Raw genomic sequence first — 21,530 nt, forward strand, 5'->3', positions numbered from 1 at the left:
GATGAAACACACTTGCTCCTTGACCTGAAACATGGATTGTCATAGGTCAGAGATCAGGTCACAGCATACGTCAGTGCAAAGATGAGCCAAGAGACTCCAACTGCTGTCCTGATTTGGCAAATGTTAGTTTAGTCTTAGTTTTGAGACAATAAATGCATTAAATTGCTGTAAAACATTTTTTAAATATGTTATTGTCCAACATTCTGACAATACAATTGCATTTGTGTCCAAATATTGGTGCCTGGTTCAATCGTGACTAATCTGATGTTGGAAATTCACAACCCTAATAATAGGGCTTCAAATGAGTATTTAATCGCGGTTAATTGCATTTTGTCCATAGTTAACTTGTGATAATCCCAGATATAATTATTTTCTTGAATAGGTGTACCATGGAGCGATCCTTTATTATTAATAAACATAGGACTGGACATTGTCTTGCTCTATGCAAATGTTTGTCAATCATTTTCTCTTAACAGCTCAACACAAAAAGGACAAACACTGACAATGTAAACAATGAACTGCAGTGCGCCAGGGTGGTGGTCTGCCTTTGTCATGGTGGAAGGCTACTCTCTTCACCGGCGGGCAGCTGCCATTAGCTCCGGTGATGACTCGGCTAACTGTGATAGCTTTGGTGTTTTGGCGAGCGCGACCTGCCGGGTCTTTGGAGCTGAGCTTTCCACTCAGCGTATGTTTTCTGCGTGACATTTATAGCGCTTGTGGCTCAGCAACATTTTCACACGCTACGGGACGGACCGTTAGACCCGCTCGACATCCATTGCCTTCGGTCCCCGAGTGGAGGGGGGGGGTTGCCCACATATGAGGTCCTCTCCAAGGTTCTCATAGTCATCATTGTCAATGACGTCCCACTGGGTGTGAGTTTTCCTTGCCCTTATGTGGGCCTGCCGAGGATGTCGTAGTGGTTTATGCAGCCCTTTGAGACACTAGTGATTTAGGGCTATATAAGTAAACATTGATTGATTGATATATGACACGCGCGTGTAAATGTACTTTTTGTCACGTTAACTCTGACAACCCTAATCAACTTTTTCGCCTCATCCTTGGCCATTAAGGACTATTTTTTTAAATGTTCACTTGATTTTACAGTGTTTAATGTACAGTGTAGGGGTGTACAGTATACAGGTACTAGTATAAAATTGTGGTACTAATGAATCAAAACGGTACTATACTCAGTTTGAAAAGTACCAGTTCTCCAATTTTTTTTCAAGGGGCATGATGGCACGCCGACACATTGCTGCTTTTACAAGCAGAGGAGCATGTTGGGCAGTACTTGCATGCAGACACAGTGTGCAGACAGAAAAGGGAGAGCGGATGCATTTAAAAAGTCCAGACAAAGGTGAAGTTATAACACTGAAACACCCTCAGGAAGAGCTGCTTCAAGACATGCAGCTAACATCCATCCACAGTGTTTTAGCTACATCTAAATCATTAATCCTTGCCTCTGTTGCGACAAATAAAGTATGTTTCTTACACAAGTACCATTATCACTGGAGGACGAGGAATAGCTAAACATGCTTCACTACACACCGTAGGAGGACACAATAGCTCACCGCCATCACTGCTAACAAAAGATAGCGTTCCTGAATTTAAACAAATGCCATGGGTGGATCTACGGCTGACATCCACTGTCATGATACCAAGTACAATAGTGTATCTAGTCGATACTATGATTGCATCGGTTTTTTTTTTTTATCATCAAAAAAAAATATCACATTGTGTTTATAAAGTCAGTAAATATGTCCCTGGACACATGAGGACTTTGAATATGACCAATGTATGATCCTGGAACTACTTGGTATCCACATGATCCATACCTAACTTTGTGGTATCATCCAAAACTAATGTGAAGTATCAAACAACAGAAGAAGAAGTGATTTTTACATTTTAACAGAAGTTTAGATAAAAAAATGTTGAAACAGAAAACAAACCGATATTAACAGTAAATGAACAAGTGGATTAATAATCCATTTTTACAGCTTGTCCCTCATAATTTTGACAAAATAATAAAATGATACAATAAATGACAATATGATACTGCTTACGTCAGCAGACAAACTAGCTTATCAGTAATAATAATAATAAGCATAAGTCTTTTAACTACTGTCTAAACTAGGTCTACTTTATTAGAAATGGTCGCCTGCTCTACTCGCTGACCTTCCTCTCATCCCTTTATGGGAAACACTCTTCGTCATGATTGTTCCTCATCTATCTGCTCCTGCTGGTTTTTTCATATACCTCCACCCATTTCTGCAAAAGGAACCCATTTCAAATGTTCTAGTTCCAGCCGTGGGCGTGTAAGTGGCCCTCATCACCCTGATGGGCATATTAGCCGTCCTATCACCATGTTTGGGAGTCTGTCCTTCATAGTGTCGGACATGTCCTTGGCTCTGCTACAGTTCAAGGTCATACCGCCTGTGGAGCACAGCCACACGGTTGTCATGGTGACATATTACTTAGCACAGCTACTCATTAGCATGGGGGATGTGATGGCTACTGTGTACCCCACCTTCCACCCGATTGTAGCTGATATAGGTGCCAGCGCCCCCCACGACCCCAAAGGGAATAAGCGGTATAAAATGGATGGACGGATGGATGGATGTGATGGCTGTAGAAAACATGAATGACTTTGCAAAACGGAAGGGTCTGAACCAGGAACTTGGCAGGGTCCCAAAAGTGTCAAGTTAGACTACTGGCTAACTCAATGATGGCTTGAAATGTGTGTATATTTTAATATTTCCTATTTTGGGGAAAAACCTTAAATGATCAGTTATTTTGGAATAGTTGTGTTCCGTCAGTGACTTTTTGTAAAATGCAGACAGCATTTGTGTGAGATGTCCTAAAAACTGATCATATGCGTAACAAGACTACTGTTTGTTTTCTTAATAATAAACAAAAGAACATTTACCATATCCATGTGTGAGCCTTGTTTTTACACACCACTGAAATTCTAGCATTGTATAAAAGATATTGATTGAAGTCCTCATTTACAGAAGAGATAAGTGTCCTTGATTACATGCAGAAGTGAGCTTTGACTCTTCAAAACAATAAAAGCTTCCGTGATCAAATCCTGATGGTGAATGTCCGTGTTAAATATTAACGCACCAAAATCCAAGTATGAAAAAGAGGTCACAGGTCAGCGGTCCATTCCATGATCGTCTGACTGCTGTCCACGGAAACAAGCCGTCCTCAGCCGCTCACAGAATTCCAGTTCTTCCTGTAAGGAATATTGATAGGTAACAGGAACAACAAATCAGGTTGGCCATTTTTATTGCAAAACTTCCTTGCAAATTTTTAGACAAAGGCACCCTCCAAATAAGAATTTAACCAGCACTAAGGAATATATAATCAGGGTTTCTGCAGATATCAGCAAAAGTAATTTCATGGAACTCAAAACTAATTTAATAGCCGCGGTCTACAGCAGATTGTTATCATATATGCTCCAAAGTTCAAAAATGGTCCGTATAGAATAAATTGTAAGCATGGACAATTATAATCTTGAAAATTTGACATTAGTTTTGGCCAAATTAAGCACTAATGTAATCATGAGGCCTGCGAATCTTTGGGTGTCCCACCATTCGATTCAATATCGATTCTTGGGGTCACGATTCGATTATATATCGATTTTTTTCGATTCAACGCGATTCTCGATTCAAAATCGATATTTTTCCGATTCATTCAATACATAGATTTCAGCAGGATCTACCCCAGTCTGATCACATAATAGCAGAGGAGTAGATTTTTTTTTTAAAAGCTTTTATAATTGTAAAGGACACTGTTTTATCAACTGATTGCAATAATGTAAATTTGTTTGAACTATTAAACAAACCAAAAATATGACTTATTTTATCTTTGTGAAAACATTGGACACAGTGTGTTGTCCAGCTTATGAGATGCCATGCAAGTGTAAGCCACTGTGACACTATTGTTCTTTTTGATTATTTTTATAAATGTCTAATGATAATGTCAATGAGGGATTTTTAATCACTGCTATGCTGAAATGATAACTAATATTGATACTGTTGTTGATAATATTCACTACTTTTGTTTTGTTCTGTGTGGTGTTTGTGTCTCCTCTCAATTGTTCTGTTTATTGCAGTTCTGAGTGTTGCTGGCTCAGCTTTGCTTTTGGAATTGGATTGCATTGTTATGGTATTGCTGTGTAGTGATTGTTGGATTGATGAACAAAAAAAAAATAGATTAAAAAAATTTTTAGATTTTTCCCCCCCCACACCTCTAATAATTATTATATAAAATACTACACGTAACCTTTTCAAGTGCAATGAACATGTCATTACTGGAGTATTTTTACAGTTGTAATTGGAAAGTCAATAAGTTCATTATCCTAAATGGGTAAAAAAAAAAAAAAAAAAAAAAAAAAATGAACCTCGTTCCTGCTACCAAAAATTGCACTTCAATAAATACTTAACATGTAGAAGTGCAGTTATTTTCCCCAATTGGCAAAACATGGTCAGTTGGATTGCTTTGTTGTGTTTTTTGTTGCCAATGCCATCACGGCATACTCCTTCATCCGTGCTGATGGGCACATGTTTCAACATGAAATATTCCAACGAATGGCTTTGTAATCAACTTTTTTCCTGCTAACTTGTGTTACTTTTTAAACAAAATACCAGAGGCAACTAAAGTATTAGTCATCAGAATAATAGAAGTGCTAGACAGATATCAATCATTTCAAAGGAGACAGAAGCTATGACACACAAACAGCACATATTGAAAAAAAGTACAAATTCAATACAATTGGGAATCTGAAACATTTTACAGAATAGCTCATAAAAGTCAGGAACCTCAACTGAATGTCACAGAATAGATATGAAAACATAAAAAAAAGTTATTGAAGGAATTTCAGAACCTTTGAAGTATATCAGTGACCCAAATGAATGCTTTTAGAGGATTAGCTGGAAGTAGCATCATTTGCTACTGAGGCAAACTTACATCTACTTGTTATTATGTGACATACCTGACTTTCATCTTTGCCTTGGAGTTCCCTGGCTCGCTGTTGCAGTAAGTCTTCAAGATTGAGAGATGGATCCCTGCAATCTTTTAACCCTTTCTCACAGTCTTCCACGAGGCTTGGGGACACAGACAAAGACGTGTTACTTCTATCTTTGTCTTGTATTGTATCCTTGTGTCAATCTGCTTAGGGACTGCATCCTTGCTAAAATGTAGCATATTTACACAACCTCTTGTGTTCATTAATGTGCATAGTCCCTTTAAATAAATACACTCAAACGTAGCAATATTCTATTCATCTCCTTATTAGGGCCCCTTTTAGTCCATCCAGATCATATTATTCTGAAGCTGTCTAAAATGATGAAGTGACGAATCATATTTATTATTACAAAAAAATATTTTTATGTACAAAGAACAGTGCAGGACGCCTTGGACCTGCTTGTTCTTCATCAACAGTTTCTCCAAAAAAAGGAATGTTTGTACAAATTAGAGTGTCACTAATGGTAATAGTTAGCGCACTAACAGACAGGAAGTACCCATTTAGCCTTAGAAAAACTCAGTGGAAGGTTTAATTTAGTTGGCTTCAGCGAGTGACGGCCATAGTACACACGTTTAATATTTTGTATTGTTAAAAATATCTTCAGCAAGTGAAAATACTCGGAGAATGTAGCTTAGCACCATCAATGTGTGAATGTGGAGTGAATGAATGATGGCTTCTCAGTTCTCTGTGGAGCTCTTCGTGTGTATAGAAAAGCACCAAATAAATATAATCCATTTATCAAAAATATCTTTATGGCAGATTTATGCTTTCAAAGTGGTGCGGTAAACTGTTTTTGGTGACACCTAGTGGTCACAATAATGTATTACATTAAGGCCAGTAAATTGTTTGTCATTAGATACTTTCTAGTACGCTTCTGCCTTGGAGACCTTGTATGGGCAAGTAACATGGAAATATAATTATTTGATGTTTATATTGACAAATATGAAGGACACTTAATACCTATGTCTGGCTTGTGAGCTACTGTGTGCTGAGCTGTTGTGTAGCTGCTAGCTCATTGTAGCCTAAATCAGAATGAAAGTACAATCGGTACAGCTTTGAAAGCTCATGCCTGCTGTGCAGTTGCAGTCAAATAAACAACAGAAATGCATTCCAGTTCACAGAGTACTTCGTCCGAAAGTTATAGAAGAGGTGAGTGTGCTTTGGATGACTGAGGTGTAGAACTGTTGGAGGAGGTTGGGTCCGACTCTGAATTTTCTGAGCTGGCAAAGAAAAAAAGAGCCGTATATTTGCTTTTTTGGAGATGTGATCTGAATGGAGTTTCCATTAAAGGGAGTTGGAGATGTGAGTGCCCAGGAACTTGAAAGAGTCTGTGATGGAGATTGGTTCAGAAGCGCCGTATAAGGTGGATTTTAATGTGGTGTTACAGGTGAGCTTCATTCATTTCAGCTGTATTGAGTTGGAGTTTGTTGTCTTGGCACCAGCTTACTGTTTGAGCTGTTTGCTGACAATAGTGGAGTTTGTCATGAGTCCAATTATGGTGGCATCATCTGCATACTAGATCATGGACACGGGAGTTTTGAGTGGCGGCGCGGGTATTTGTGGACAGAGAAAAACGCCAGGGAGACAGAACACAGCCAGATAGGAGACTACCCATCCTGACTTTGTGTCCTTGAAGAGAGAAAATTGTAAATCCAGTGGCGTAAGGTAGTTTGAATGTTCATTTCCAGGAGTTTATTCAGGAGAGTGGCTGGCAGAAATAAGCTCAAAATAAACAAAATAAGGGTGCCGCAGTATTATATGATGTGCAAGGTTGACGGCATCTTCCACGGCTCTATCGGCACAATATGCAAATTGATAATTGTCCAATTTTTAAGTGGTCATGTTTTTTAAATATGTTAAAATGATGCCTTCAAATCATTTCATTAGCACAGATGTCCGTAGTTGTTACGGCACGATATGTTTTGGGGAATTTAGGAATGGGGATGATACTGAAGTCTTGAAATAATTTGGGTACCAGACACTGAATGAGAGACTAGTTGAGAATGTAAGTGAAAGTAAGAGCAATTTGAGCAGCACATAACTTGGGAACATCAGAACTAATTCCGTCGAGACCTGCAGCTTTCTTTCGTTTGTTTTTAGCCAAGGAGGCCCTCACCTCCTGGATGGCAAAGAGTAGTGGTGGGAGGGGAAAAGGGGGGATGGTGGAGACAGGTAACTCGTCATATCTGCTGTCAAATTTGTAGACTTTATCTGGGAGATCATTGTCAATATCCATTGTGGACGGTGGGCTTCTTTTGTCATTAGTAATGCTTTTCTACTTCTCCGGGTGGCTCTGGAGTCATTGGAAGCCATTTTCTGCTCTAATCCCTGTATGTGGACTGCACTTTCCTGATAGCGGATCGTAGTTCGTATTTGGCACTTTGATATTGGTCCTGATCGTCAGAGGTAGGCACAGTTTTTATTTTCCGTAACAATGGAATGTCCTTTGTGAACCAGGGTGTGTGACTTCCGTGTTGTGGTGGGCACGCACACATCCACACAAAAAGTTGACATACAACGTCACGGTGTTAGTCAGTTTGTCCAGGCTGCCAGCAGCTGCAATCAAGGTGTCCCGATCAGACATTTAACAGTTCTGGATTGTACCCCGGTGGACTTAAAACTTCTGTCTATACTTGGGCACGAGAAGGAACACGGCATAAACAGTAAGTGTCACTTATAGCCACATAACAATCATCATACTTCTTATTGCGCAGGTGACCTGTTGGATGTATAGGATGTCCATAAAGTCTGGCTACATAGGGGATTTTACTCATTTCTTTTCCAGATTGAATGATGGCCCCGTCTAAAGAAGACCGAATGGAGTTGGTGCTCTAAAGTTGACGAGAAAGATGGTCTTATCGCAAAATTGCGGAAGAATTTAACCCCTCGACACCCTTATCTTAAACCTATTTGTTTTACTGCCGTCAGGAAAATGGTCTCAAAATTTGATGCAATATCTGTAACTTTTACGGATGAAACTTCTCCTCTGCCAGGATTTTGTGGATGGTTGACTTTGGAACACCCAACTCCGTGGATGTCCGACAGAGTGATTTCCTTGGGCTAGCATAAACCTTGTAGGGTGTCGAAGGTTAAATTCTTCCGCAATTTTGCGATTACACCATCCATCTCGCCCACTTAAGAGTACCGACTCGATTCCTTCTACTTCAGACAGGGCTATTATTCAGTCTGGAAAATAATTTAAGTAGTAAAATTTGCAAGGAAACCCAGACTTTATGAACCCCCTGTAGTTGTGGAAGTCCACAGAGGGGCTAGAGTGGTTAAAGTCGCCAAGAACGATGACAACTGCATCTGGGTTGGAATTTTCCACAAACGATATGTAGGCAGAGAGTTCTGACATGGCTGATGGTGGGACATACACGCCAACGTGTAAAGTATTTTGGGAGGTAGTAGGAGCTGATGTATCCCAGATAGGAAGAACGGAAACTGTGAAGAGTTGTGGTATTGTTGCACCATCGCTGGTTGACGTATATCCAAAGCCTTTACATTTCTTTGCCAGGTTCACTGGCCTGTGGGCTCGATAGAAAATGAAGCCGGGTGGTGTTATGGTCTGATCTGGCACGGTACGGTGCAGCCAGGTCTCAGTAAGGCATCTGGCAGAGCAGTCGGGTGTAGTCGTGGTTGGTATTGGTGAAGAGGAAAACTTAATCAATTTCATTCTGTAGCGATGTCATGTTTGCCAGGATCAGACCTGGTAATGGTGGTCTAAATGGCCGCTTCCTGAACCGGGTCCGCACACTGGCACGTTGTCTAGCACCCCGTATGCGTGTTGCTAGTATCTACGCCGGTATCGTTGACATCGTTCTTGGATCTATTGTCCGCAAGATGCCTCTGAGTAAAAGCAACTTTAGACGGGTGTTTGTCAAGCAAAACATCTTTTTGAGGCGTACTACAGACAAGAAAGACAGACAGTAGCAAAACTTGTACCGAGACAAGCCTCACGGCAGCCATTTTGGTATAGAGCAGCCTACAATGTTCAGTCTTTGTAAAAGAATTGACTAAAATGTTAGAAAAGAGCAGTCTTGTGTGCTTATTGGAGGACATTTAGATGTTAGCTGGGTGTTGCGCAAGTAAAAACGTTGCAGCACTGCTCATATCGCAAATTTTACGTGCAAGCTGATTTTAAATAAATCGGCACACTCCTCCTAAGGACGTTTCTTACCAACAAAGGGCGCCAAGCACGTGCTCATGAAAAGGCGAGTGTGGAGCACGCAGAACCGAGACCAGCTGCTGGACCATCCCCATGGAGATTACCGTGTCTGCAGGAAGGAGGAACATGTTGAGTTTTAGAACAAAGTCCAAACACGATTGTAGCGCTAAAGTCCTATACTATTACTGCTACTGGTCGCCCAATATTAATGAAGCTAGTTCAGACGTGTGCAGCCGGCTAATAATCCATGTCCAGAATTGTGTCCATGTTTAACCAAACTGTTTGTTATCATTATGTCACGTAAATAAAACTCACATTGTAGCAAAACGGAAGCAAACAAATAGCCTGGTACAGTCCAAAAATCGTTTGCGCCTCAGCTTAGCAACACCTGAGCAAGCTCCCAGCCCCTCCCCAAGTAGACTGGTACTTGGTCTTGAGCCAACCCCTTAGTGATGTCATGAATTGGACGGACAGAAAGACTACATGGTTCTAACAACGATACCTAACCCTCTTACACACACAGGGTGAAGTGATTTACTGATAATCGCTACGTTCATGACTTTGTACCTTTGTGCTCAGGATGTGAAGTGAGAAGGTTAAGGAGAAGGAAAGCCGACTTGGTCTGCAGCTTCTGGTTGGTCGCCTGCATGCCTCTCATCAGCACTGAGAAGCCATCGTGGGACAGGAAGGCCTCCAAGCCCGCCTCCTGCTCTCGCACCAGACCTGCATTCACAACATCACTTGCTTGAAATGGCTCATAATGAGCATTGTGGGGCTATGACAGGCTGTACAAAGTGTGGACCTGTGGCCCAAAGCTGGCTTTTCATGGGCCCACAGACACTTTATTGAGAACAAATATGCAAGTCCTGAAATGTTAACAGTACGTAAATGGAAAAAAATGGAACTGGCCCAAAATCCCTACTGTACTTTTTATAGTCTGATAGTTTAGGTGCATACTGTCAAGAACACGTGAACAAAATTCTCCAAACATGTCTCAGATATTTGTGCTACAACAATTATTTTGTCTATTATAGTTTTTGTATGTTAATTACTTATAGTTTTTATGTTAATAATGACTTGTCCAGGGTGAACCCCGTTTTCTTCCCGAATGATAGGCTCCAGCACCCCTCCACCCCACCCCGAGAGGGACAAGCGGTAGAAAATGGATGGATGGATGTTAACGTGTTATTGCCAGATTCTCCCCAAACTTGCCACCTTTGTTAATTCTGCAACATTGTTTTTTTTCTAACTATTATAGTTTTTATGTCATTAACTATTAGAGTTGTTTTTATTATTAACATGCTATAGTTTTTATGTTAACTTATTATTCATAACCAACCTTTCGAATTCTCTCCAAACTTTGCCCATTTGTTTGTGCTGCAAGATTGTTATGTCTAACTATTGTAGTTTTTATGTTACCGTATTTTTCGGACTATGAGTCGCCGTTTTTTTTCATAGTTTGGCCGGGGGTGCGACATATACTTCGGAGCGACTTATGTGGGAAATTATTAACACATTACCGTAAAATATCAAATAATATTATTTATCTCGTTCCCGGAAGAGACCAAGAAAATGTCAGCAATCGTCACACACACGTCAACCAATAAGAATTGTGCGGGGGAGGGTCATGGCAGAAGTGCATTGTGGGTCATGGAATGCTCACTGTTATATGCTATATGCTACTGCTGTAGCTATTAAAATGGATCATTTCATGGTTGGCGGTAACTTATAAAAAGTGAGAAGGGCTGAACAAAAATGGCGTTGAAAAGGAGATCATGTAGTGCAGATTACAAGCAGGACGTAGTGAAATATGCAGCAGAAAAGGACAAGAGGAAGCGGCGCATACCTTTGGAGTTGGCAGAGTTGTTTAGAAGCCACATCCAGGAAGAAGATTTATGGATTAGGAGTGAGAGATAGTTTGGTAAAGGTATAGCATGTTCTATATGTTATAGTTATTTGAATGACTCTTACCATAATATGTTAGGTTAACATAGCAGTTGCTTATTTATGCCTCATATAACCTACACTTATTCAGCCTGTTCTTCACTATTCTTTATTTATTTTAAATTGCCTTTCAAATGTCTATTCTTGCTGTTGGATTTTATCAAATAAATTTCCCCCAAAAATGCGATTTATACTCCGCAGCGATTTATAATCCGAAAAATCCGGTGACTATTATTATAGTTTGTTATTAAGCATTATTATAGTTTGTTATTAACCATTAATATAATTGTATTGCTATAAACGTTTTATAGTTTTTATGTTAAGATGTTATTCATAACCAGCCACTTAAAAATCTACCCAAAAGTCTCCCATTTGTTTGCGCGAAAAATGATTTGTCCAGCTATTACAGTTTTTATGTCTATGGGTTTTTAACGTGTTATTATTCATAAAGAAGGTTTGAACCAAGTTGAAGGTTTGGACAGCCCTGGTCTATGACATACTCACATGAGACCGCATGCAGGCCTTTCACTCGGACTGTGGGGTGGGGGTCCGAGTCTGTCAGCTGGAGAAGTTTGGGCAGAGCGCTGATCTTCAGCAGGTGGGCCTGCACTTGCGGCATGTTCTGAGCACAGGAAGCAACGAGCTGAGCGGCACGCCACCTCAGCCCACTTTGGGCGTGACCCAAATACTTGGAGACGCACAGGTCCAGTCCTCCCAGAACCATCAGATCTGCGTGGGCACACATCATCAGGATTAGGTCTGCTGCATTCCTTTCACACAAGAATGATGTCAGTGCAACACTGACCTCTGGCGTTGTCCAGGTTCTCACACAGTTCTGACAGCACCTCAAAGGCGGATTCCCGCTCATCTTCTTGGTCCTCATTCCTGTCCTCCTCTCCTTTCACTTCCTCCTGGTTCAGGACAGCCAAGCACTGCTTCATCTGCTCCACTTCGTCCATCTGGCCTTTGCAGACGTCTGCGAGAGCTTCCCTCAGCCAAGAACTCCTCTGAACCACAAAGAAACAATGACACCCTGAATAGAAGATGGTATTTTCCCCCTAAAATGATTCTAAAAAATGGGTTGTCACCTTATGATGGGGGGTTAGAGGTCAAACATGCACTACGTACAATTTGGTCATTTCTACATGCTCTTTGCTGTCATTTTAACTAGGGATCCAGCGCTTCGGCATTTTGATACAGAACAGATATACATCAGCAAACTCAATAAACTGTTATTTCCTACGCTTATAAAACGGTGCAGCTAATTTATGGATTTTTCTTGGCTGGTGGCCATTGTGCAAATAGTTTTAAAAAAACATGCAAAGACACTGAAATGCGTGTTATTGTTCGTGCTACGGCGCCATCTCTTGGACAAGTTTGCTCACTGCAGATGCAGCTGGGTAAATTCCTACAAGTTTTTCCTGCTGTTTAAAGCTTTGAACCGGAAGTAGAAGTACCATTCCGTCTTCTAGCCGTCCATAGCGGTCAAAATTATTTTTCATTCGCCACTCAGAGCAACGTTTAGGTTTTACAATACAACTAAAATCAATCAATCAATGTTTAAATTGCCCATTATATTGCTCTCCTGCTGGACCCACTATGGACTGGACTCTCACACTATTATGTTGGATCCACTATGGACTGGACTCTCACACTATTATGTTGGCTCCACTATAGACTGGACTCTCACACTATTATGTTAGATAGACTATGGACTGGACTCTCACACTATTATGTTAGATAGACTATGGACTGGACTCACACACTATTATGTTGGATCCACTATGGACTGGACTCTCACACTGTTATGTTAGATCCACTATGGACTGGACTCTCACACTATTATGTTAGATAGACTATGGACTGGACTCTCACACTATTATGTTAGATCCACTATGGACTGGACTCTCACACTATTATGTTAGATCCACTATGGACTGGACTCCCACACTATTATGTTAGATCCACTATGGACTGGACTCTCACACTATTATGTTGGATCCACTATAGACTGGACTCTCACACTATTATGTTAGATAGACTATGGACTGGACTCTCACACTATTATGTTAGATCCACTATGGACTGGACTCTCACACTATTATGTTAGATCCACTATGGACTGGACTCCCACACTATTATGTTAGATCCACTATGGACTGGACTCTCACACTATTATGTTGGATCCACTATAGACTGGACTCTCACACTATTATGTTAGATAGACTATGGACTGGACTCTCACACTATTATGTTGGATCCACTATGGACTGGACTCTCACATTATTATGTTAGATCCACTATGGACTGGACTCTCACACTAGTATGTTAGATCCACTATGGACTGGACTCTCACACTATTATGTTAGATCCACTATGGACTGGACTCTCACACTATTATGTTGGATCCACTATGGACTGGACTCTCACACTATTATGTTAGATCCAATATGGACTGGACTCTCACTATTATGTTAGATCCACTATGGACTGGACTCTCACATTATTATGTTAGATCCACTATGGACTGGACTCTCACTATTATGTTGGATCCACTATGGACCGGACTCTCACACTATTATGTTAGATCCACTATGGACTGGACTCTCACACTATTATGTTAGATCCACTATGGACTGGACTCTCACACTATTATGTTAGATCCACTATGGACTGGACTCTCACACTATTATGTTAGATCCACTATGGACTGGACTCTCACTATTATGTTAGATCCACTATGGACTGGACTCTCACTATTATGTTATATCCACTATGGACTGGACTCTCACTATTATGTTAGATCCAGTGTGGACTGGACTCTCACACTATTATGTTAGATCCACTATGGACTGGACTCTCACACTATTATGTTAGATCCACTATGGACTGGACTCTCACTATTATGTTAGATCCACTATGGACTGGACTCTCACTATTATGTTAGATCCACTATGGACTGGACTCTCACACTATTATGTTAGATCCACTATGGACTGGACTCTCACTATTATGTTAGATCCACTATGGACTGGACTCTCACACTATTATGTTGGATCCACTATGGACTGGACTCTCACTATTATGTTAGATCCACTATGGACCGGACTCTCACACTATTATGTTAGATCCACTATGGACTGGACTCTCACACTATTATGTTAGATCCACTATGGACTGGACTCTCACACTATTATGTTAGATCCACGATGGACTGGACTCTCACTATTATGTTAGATTCACTATTCACTGGACTCTCACTATTATGTTAGATCCACTATGGACTGGACTCTCACACTATTATGTTAGATCCACTATGGACTGGACTCTCACACTATTATGTTAGATCCACTATGGACTGGACTCTCACACTATTATGTTAGATCCACTATGGACTGGACTCTCTCACTATTATGTTAGATCCACTATGGACTGGACTTTCACACTATTATGTTAGATCCACTATGGACTGGACTCTCACACTATTAAGTTAGATCCACTATAGACTGGACTCTCACACTATTATGTTAGATCCACTATGGACTGGACTCTCACACTATTATGTTAGATCCACTATGGACTGGACTCTCACACTATTATGTTAGATCCACTATGGACTGGACTCTCACACTATTCTGTTTGATTGCCATAAACATACCTCCTGTGACATGGCTTGAGGGGCAGCAGGTTCCTCTGCAACAGAACCAGCATCAATGGCCAGCTGTAGAACCCCCTGAAGATTGTGAGGATATCTCCTGTCCGGCCTTCCTTCTGACATCTTGGACTACAATAAACAGACCAATGAAAATCCAGCTAACATCTTGCCAGCCACAGTCTTTACAGCACTTTTTACCATGGAATCCAACTTACCTTTCAAACGTTGTAAACACGATACTTGCCCGAGAAATGGTTGTATTTATCCGGAGGGCCGGCTCTGCCTCCTCTAATAAGTCGACGCTAAAGAAGTTGCCAGAAGCTTCTAGCTAACAGCAGCGCACGAGTGCCATGTTTTACCGTAAGGACAACAGGAAAGTCGCAAATACATTTTGAAGTCCACCCTGAGTGGAAGTTCTCGTTCCGCTCGGGAGAGGGTTCTGTAAATACATCTACATGAATAAATTATTGACAGTCACCAAACACAACCAAGTGCGTGATATAAGTTTAATTTTCAATAAGCGAAGTTCTAAACTCTCTATTAGCGTAGTTAAGGTAAATACATGACGCACTAGACAAAGAGCACTAGTGGGAATGAGAGCGTTAACGTTTTGCAAGACATATCTACAATGCGGTATTTTATAAATATATGCTGTGTAGGAATTTTAGTGTTTAATTTGGATAAAAGGTGATGGGTTGTAAATTGTCTATAGTAGAGAGGAAATGTGATTATATATTGCATTGTTTCTTTCTGTAACGCCTGCATTTGCTATTACTCTCTTGGTGCCTCGTTCGTCTTTGGGTTATTTGACTGTCCTCGATGGCGCCTCTGGTAAATTGTAAAATGTTTCAGTCTCCTCGCTCATATCGTGCTGCCTTTTTGCTCTCCATTGTTTTGTTCATTCATTGTCAGTCTGACTAGTTGCGCACAAGAAGGTGCCAGAACCTTCTAGCTGGCACCAGCGCACGAGTGTCAAGAAAGCTGCCATGTGTTACCGTAAGGGCAACACAAAAAACGCAAAGACACTTTGAGCTCAATCCTGACTGGAAGTTGTCTTACCGGTGGGAAGAGGGTTCTGTGGATACATCTACGTGAATAAATTGCCGACAGTGATAAAACACAACAAAGTGCCTGATAAAAATATAATATTCAATAAGCAAAATGCTAAGATCTCTATTAGCGTAGTTAAGGTAAATACATGACGCTTAGGTTAGGGGAGTTCAAAGAGCACTAGTGGAAATGAGAGCATTAACGTTTGGCAAGACATATCTAAAATGCAGTATTTAATAAATATATAATGTGTAGGAATGTTATTGTTTAATTTGGCCTAAAGGTTAGAAATTGTCTATAGTAGAGAGGAAACTGGATTAGATATTGTATTGTTTGACTTTGTTACGCCTGCACTTGATATTACTCTCTTGGTGCCTCGCTCGTCTTTGAGTTATTTGACTGCTCCAAGATGGCGGCGCTGCTGGGACTGCGTGCTTGCGTCTCTGGTAAATTGTCAAATGTTTTAGTCTCCTCGCTCATTTCTTGCTGCCTTTTTGCTCCATCTTCTTCTGTGAGTTCACAGCCAGTCTGAGTCGTTGCGTGCAGCTTGTTGTGGTTCCTAGAAAGCTGGGAAGCGGGCGTGATGCCCAGCAAGGTCACTGCCGGCGAGTGTTAGCTAACATCTCAAACTAGCAGGCATGGAAAAGTCATCAAATATCATCAATTGTTAAAAGTGTTTAAATATCATCAATTGTTCGTCATATCCTGTTTTCATCTTCATTCGGGTGTTTGGTACAAAACACGCTGGTGCAAGAATTGATGGTATTGGAGCAGACGTGTGGCCCTGCGATGAGACGGCGACTTGTCCAGGGTGTACCCCGCCTTCCGCCCGATTGTAGCTGAGATAGGGGCCAGCGCCCCCCGCAACCCCAAAAGGGAATAAGCGGTAGAAAATGGATGGATGGAGCAGACGTGTGCGTTTCAATGTAAACTTGATAGCTGGGCTCAGACATGCAGTGTTTGATGATGGAAACCTGCTTCAATCATGGAAATACTTTATACTTATTATTGATTACTGCTTCAATCATGGAAACACTTACTACTTTTTATTGATTACTGCTTCAATCATGTAAACACTTACTACCTAGTATTGATTACAGCTTCAATCATGTAAACACTTACTACCTAGTATTGATTACTGTAAACTAGCCTTTAACTGGCATTGCTTTTTGCAATAAACAAAATTGCTCCAAAAAATAAACAAGCATTTTGTGATACTGTGTTTAAAAAGCTGCACACTGATATCCATCCATCCATCCATCTTCTTCCGCATAGCCTAGGTCAGGTCGCGGGGTCAGCAGCCTAAGCAGGGAAGCCCAGACCTCCCTCTCCCCAGCCACTTAGTCCAGCTCCTCCCGGGGGATCCCGGGGCCTTCTCAAGCCAGCCGGGAGATATAGTCTTCCCAACGTGCCCTGGGTCTTCCCTGTCGGATGTGCATCCTGACCAGATGCCCGAGCCATCTCATCTGGCTCCTCTCCATGTGGAGGAACAGCGGCTTTACTTTGAGTTCCTCCCGGATGGCAGAGCTTCTCACCCTATCTCTAAGGGAGAGTCTCGCCACCCGGCGGGGGAAACACATTCGGCCCGCTTGTACCCGGGATCTTGTCCTTTCGGTCACAACCCTAAGTTCATGATCATAGTTGAGGATGGGAACGTACTTTGAGCGGTAAATCGAGAGCTTCGCCTTCTGGCTTAGCTCCTTCTTCACCACAACAGATCGATACAACGTCCACATTACTGAAGACGCCGCACCGATCCACCTTTCGATCTCACCATCCACTCTTCCCTCTCTCGTGAACAAGGATCCTCGGTACTTCAACTCCTCCACCTGGGGCAAGATGCACACTATATTATTAATTAACTCCTAAAATCTTTAACGTTCCAATACAGTGTTTTTTAACCTTTTTTGAGCCATGATGCATTTTTTTCATAACAAATATCCGGAGGCAGACCAGCAGCAGAAATATTAAAGAAAACTCAGTTGACAGTAAAAAGTGGTTGTGGCAATTGTTGGATATGACTTTAAAGCATAAGCAAGCATGCATGACTATAGCTCTTGTCTCAAAGTAGGTGTACTGTCACCACCTGTCACATCACACCCTGACGCATTTGCACTTTTTTGCTCTTTTCCTGTGTGTAGTCTTTTACTTCTTGTCTTGTGCTCCTATTTTGGTGGCTTTTTCTCTTTTTTTAGTATTTCCCTGTTGCAGTTTCATATCTTCTTTTGAGCGATATTCCCCGCACTTACTTTCTTTTAGCAATCAATAATATTTAGGTAGTTGCTATCTTTTTTTGTGTTGATTGTCACGTCTTGTTCGGATGTACTTTGTGGACGCTCTCTGCTCCACACGGTGCAAGTCTTTGCTGTCGTCCACCATTCTGTTTTTGTTTACTTTGTAGCCAGTTCTGTTTTATTCCTTTTGCATAGCCTTCCCTAAGCTTCGATGCCTTTTCTTAGGGGCACTCACCATTTGTTTATTTTTGGTTTAAGCATTAGACAGCTTTTTACCTGCACCCTGCCTCCCCCTGTCGTCTGCATATTGTGATCATGACAAACCGTGTTCCCGACATCTACAAAGCAATTATCTACCAGCTGCCACCTACTGATATGGAGGAGAATAAACTGGTTATTATGCTGCGCTCATGACAGCAGCGACATTCAACAACAACACATCATTTGCAGACTAGAATTACTGCGTTGCAAAAAATATTTTTAACCCAAATAGGTGAAACTAGATCATCTTTCACAGCACACCAGACTGTATCTCACCGCGGCACAGTGGTTGAAAAACACTGTTCTAATAGCCTCAATGCATATCATTGATTCTTTCTTAACATTTTAGCTATCTAATATATTGTATTTTAATTCATATAATAGCATATTGCTGCCTAATGTTCAATGCGTGTGTGTGCCATCGTGTGTGTTATTGTGCCAACATTCACCCCTTTTAATGTATCACAGATATAGTGTCATAAAAACAAGATCTGCTTTGCAAAAAGAGCAAGGTGATCATATTTTTAAAGGGGAACATGATATATATACTTGCAGTGTGTATATTGTACATATTACATATTGTTATGAAGGTGTCTGTTACTATATTAAATATATACTTGCAGTGTGTATATTGTACATATTACATATTGTTACGAAGGTGTCTGTTACTATATTAAATATATACTTGCAGTGTGTATATTGTACATATTACATATTGTTATGAAGGTGTCTGTTACTATATTATGTATATATACTTGCAGTGTGTATATTGTACATATTACATATTGTTATGAAGGTGTTTAAATATATACTTGCAGTGTGTATATTGTACATATTACATATTGTTATGAAGGTATCTGTTACTATATTAAATATATACTTGCAGTGTGTATATTGTACATATTACATATTGTTATGAAGGTATCTGTTACTACATACTTGCAGTGTGTATATAAAATGTTGATGGAGGGTTTTGAAGTTGTTTTAGAGACTTTGAAAAACTGTAGTTCCCCTTTAGGGAGAAAAGAGGAAACATTCCCACACTTAATATGTTTTCACCTGCGAGTGGCGGCGCTGACTCGCACCCTACAGAAAAACACGAGTGATGACGTCCCGATTATTTGAAGGCCGCTGATTCAGCAGTTATCTGAATTGAGACTTTTCTTGTGGTCTTCAGCCCTCCAGGTGTCCTCACCAAGCCTCCTGCAGAGCTCCTTTAAACTGGTGAGTGTGCACACCAGCCAAGGTTTACGATGCCTAATACATCTGTGCTTGGAACTACGGTTGTTCTTGTGCTGCAGTGTGCCGTGCCTCTGAGTCAGCGGACCTTCGCTGCCGAGGCTAAGAAGACCTACAGCAGGGACAAGCCACACGTCAACGTTGGCACCATTGGTCATGTGGACCACGGCAAGACCACCCTAACTGCAGCCATCACAAAAGGTAAGGATGGGCCATTCATGCGCTGCCTCTGACTGATGGAGATAACATTTTGCCATTTTCACCCATGGAGTTTGTCCCAGCAGCACTCAAACGCAAAACAAATGGGTCGGCAACCCAAAATGTTGAAAGAGCCACATTGGACCAAAAATCTGCACAATGTCTCCGCCACACACCCGCTGAATACCCCGATGTTTTACCTGTGTGCTTGTGTTGAATCCCCAGTGCTTGCGGACGCAGGTGGCGCTAACTTTAAAAAATATGAGGAGATCGACAACGCCCCCGAGGAGAAGGCCAGAGGAATTACCATCAACGCTTCTCATGTGGAATATTCTACTGCCAACAGACATTATGCTCATACAGACTGTCCTGGACACGCTGATTATGTCAAGGTAAGACAGTTTATATCTCTATATATATATATATATATATATATATATATATACACACACACACACACACACAACCCCAGACTAGTGAAGTTGTCAGGTTGTGTAAATGCTAAATAAAAAGAGAATACAACAAATCCTTTTCAACTTATATTCAATTGAATAGACTGCAAAGACAAGATATTTCATCTTCACACTGACAAACTTCATTTTTTGCAAATATTAGCTCAATTGGGTTTGATGCCTGCGACGTGTTTCAAAAAAGCTGGCACAAGTGGCAAAAAAGAATGAGAAAGTTGAGGAATGCTCATCAAACCCTTATTTCAAACACATCCCACAGGTGAACAGGCTAATTGGGAACAGGTGGGTGCCATGATTGGCTATAAAAGCAGCTTTCATGAAATGCTCACTCATTCACAAACAAGGACGAGGCGACGGTCACCATTTTGTCAACAAATGCATGAGAAAATTGTCCAACAGCTATAAAAACAACATTCTCAACAAGCTATTGCAAGGAATTTAAGGATTTCACCATCTAGGCTCCGTAATATCATCAAAAGGTTGAGAGACTCTGGAGAAATCACTGCATGTAAGCGGCAAGACTGAAAACCAACATTGAATGCCTGTGACCTTGGCTTCCTCAGACCGTACTGCATCAAAAATCGACATCAGTGTGTAAAGCTCGGTCGGTACGGCGGACGTGCCAGCAACTTGAAGGTTCCAGGTTCGATTCCCGCTTCTGCCAACCTAGTCACTGCTGTTGTGTCCTTGAGCAAGACACTTTACCTGCCTGCTCCCAGTGCCACCCCCACTGGTTTGAAAAATGTAACTTAAATATTGGGTTTCACTATGTAAAGCACTTTGAGTCACTAGAAAAAAATGCTATGTAAATAAAATTCACTTCACTTCATTAAAGGATATCACCACATGGGCTCAGTAACACTTCAGAAAACCCCTGTCAGTAACTACAATTGGTCACTACATCTATAAGTGCAAGTTAAAACTCTACTATCCAAAGGAAAAGCCATTTTTATCAACAACACCCAGAAACGCCGCCAGCTTTGCTGGGCCTGAGCTCAGTGTATTACAAAGTGTTCTGTGGTCTGACGAGTCCTCTTTTGAAATTGTTTTTGGAAACTGCGGACGTCGTGTCCTCCGGAACAAAGAGTAAAATAACCATCCGGATTTTTCTAGGGTGAAAGTGTACTAGTCAGCATGTGTGATGGTATGGGGGTGTATTAGTGATTGTTGTAGGGTGAAAGTGTTCTAGGCAGCATGTGTGATGGTATGGGGGTGTATTAGTGATTGTTGTAGGGTGAAAGTGTTCTAGGCAGCATGTGTGATGGTATGGGGGTGTATTAGTGAT

General features: G+C 41.1%; 2 protein-coding genes across 2 annotated transcripts in view; one reads left to right on the top strand and one right to left on the bottom strand.

Annotated features, from left to right (window-relative positions):
• Positions 1 to 1,889: 1,889 nt before the first annotated feature.
• On the bottom strand, positions 1,890 to 15,312 carry hspbp1 (HSPA (heat shock 70kDa) binding protein, cytoplasmic cochaperone 1). The gene is made up of 8 exons (XM_061884711.1): positions 15,009 to 15,312; positions 14,797 to 14,922; positions 11,944 to 12,145; positions 11,643 to 11,867; positions 9,762 to 9,917; positions 9,207 to 9,303; positions 4,994 to 5,105; positions 1,890 to 3,232 (listed from the first exon to the last, which is right to left on the bottom strand). The coding sequence occupies exons 2-8, from the start codon at positions 14,914 to 14,916 to the stop codon at positions 3,152 to 3,154; spliced, it is 993 nt and encodes a 330-aa protein (XP_061740695.1). The 5' UTR covers positions 14,917 to 14,922; positions 15,009 to 15,312; the 3' UTR covers positions 1,890 to 3,151.
• An 872-nt stretch (positions 15,313 to 16,184) lies between these two features.
• Positions 16,185 to 21,530, top strand: part of tufm (Tu translation elongation factor, mitochondrial) — a 19,720-nt gene continuing 14,374 nt past the window's right edge. The window contains exons 1-4 of the mRNA XM_061884710.1: positions 16,185 to 16,289; positions 19,516 to 19,562; positions 19,640 to 19,778; positions 20,001 to 20,167. Coding sequence (XP_061740694.1) covers positions 16,253 to 16,289; positions 19,516 to 19,562; positions 19,640 to 19,778; positions 20,001 to 20,167 — 390 coding nt within the window. The 5' untranslated portion in view covers positions 16,185 to 16,252. The remainder of the gene's footprint in view (positions 16,290 to 19,515; positions 19,563 to 19,639; positions 19,779 to 20,000; positions 20,168 to 21,530) is intronic.

The sequence above is a fragment of the Nerophis ophidion genome, linkage group LG23 (genome assembly GCF_033978795.1).
Source record: "Nerophis ophidion isolate RoL-2023_Sa linkage group LG23, RoL_Noph_v1.0, whole genome shotgun sequence".
Lineage (NCBI taxonomy): Eukaryota > Metazoa > Chordata > Actinopteri > Syngnathiformes > Syngnathidae > Nerophis > Nerophis ophidion.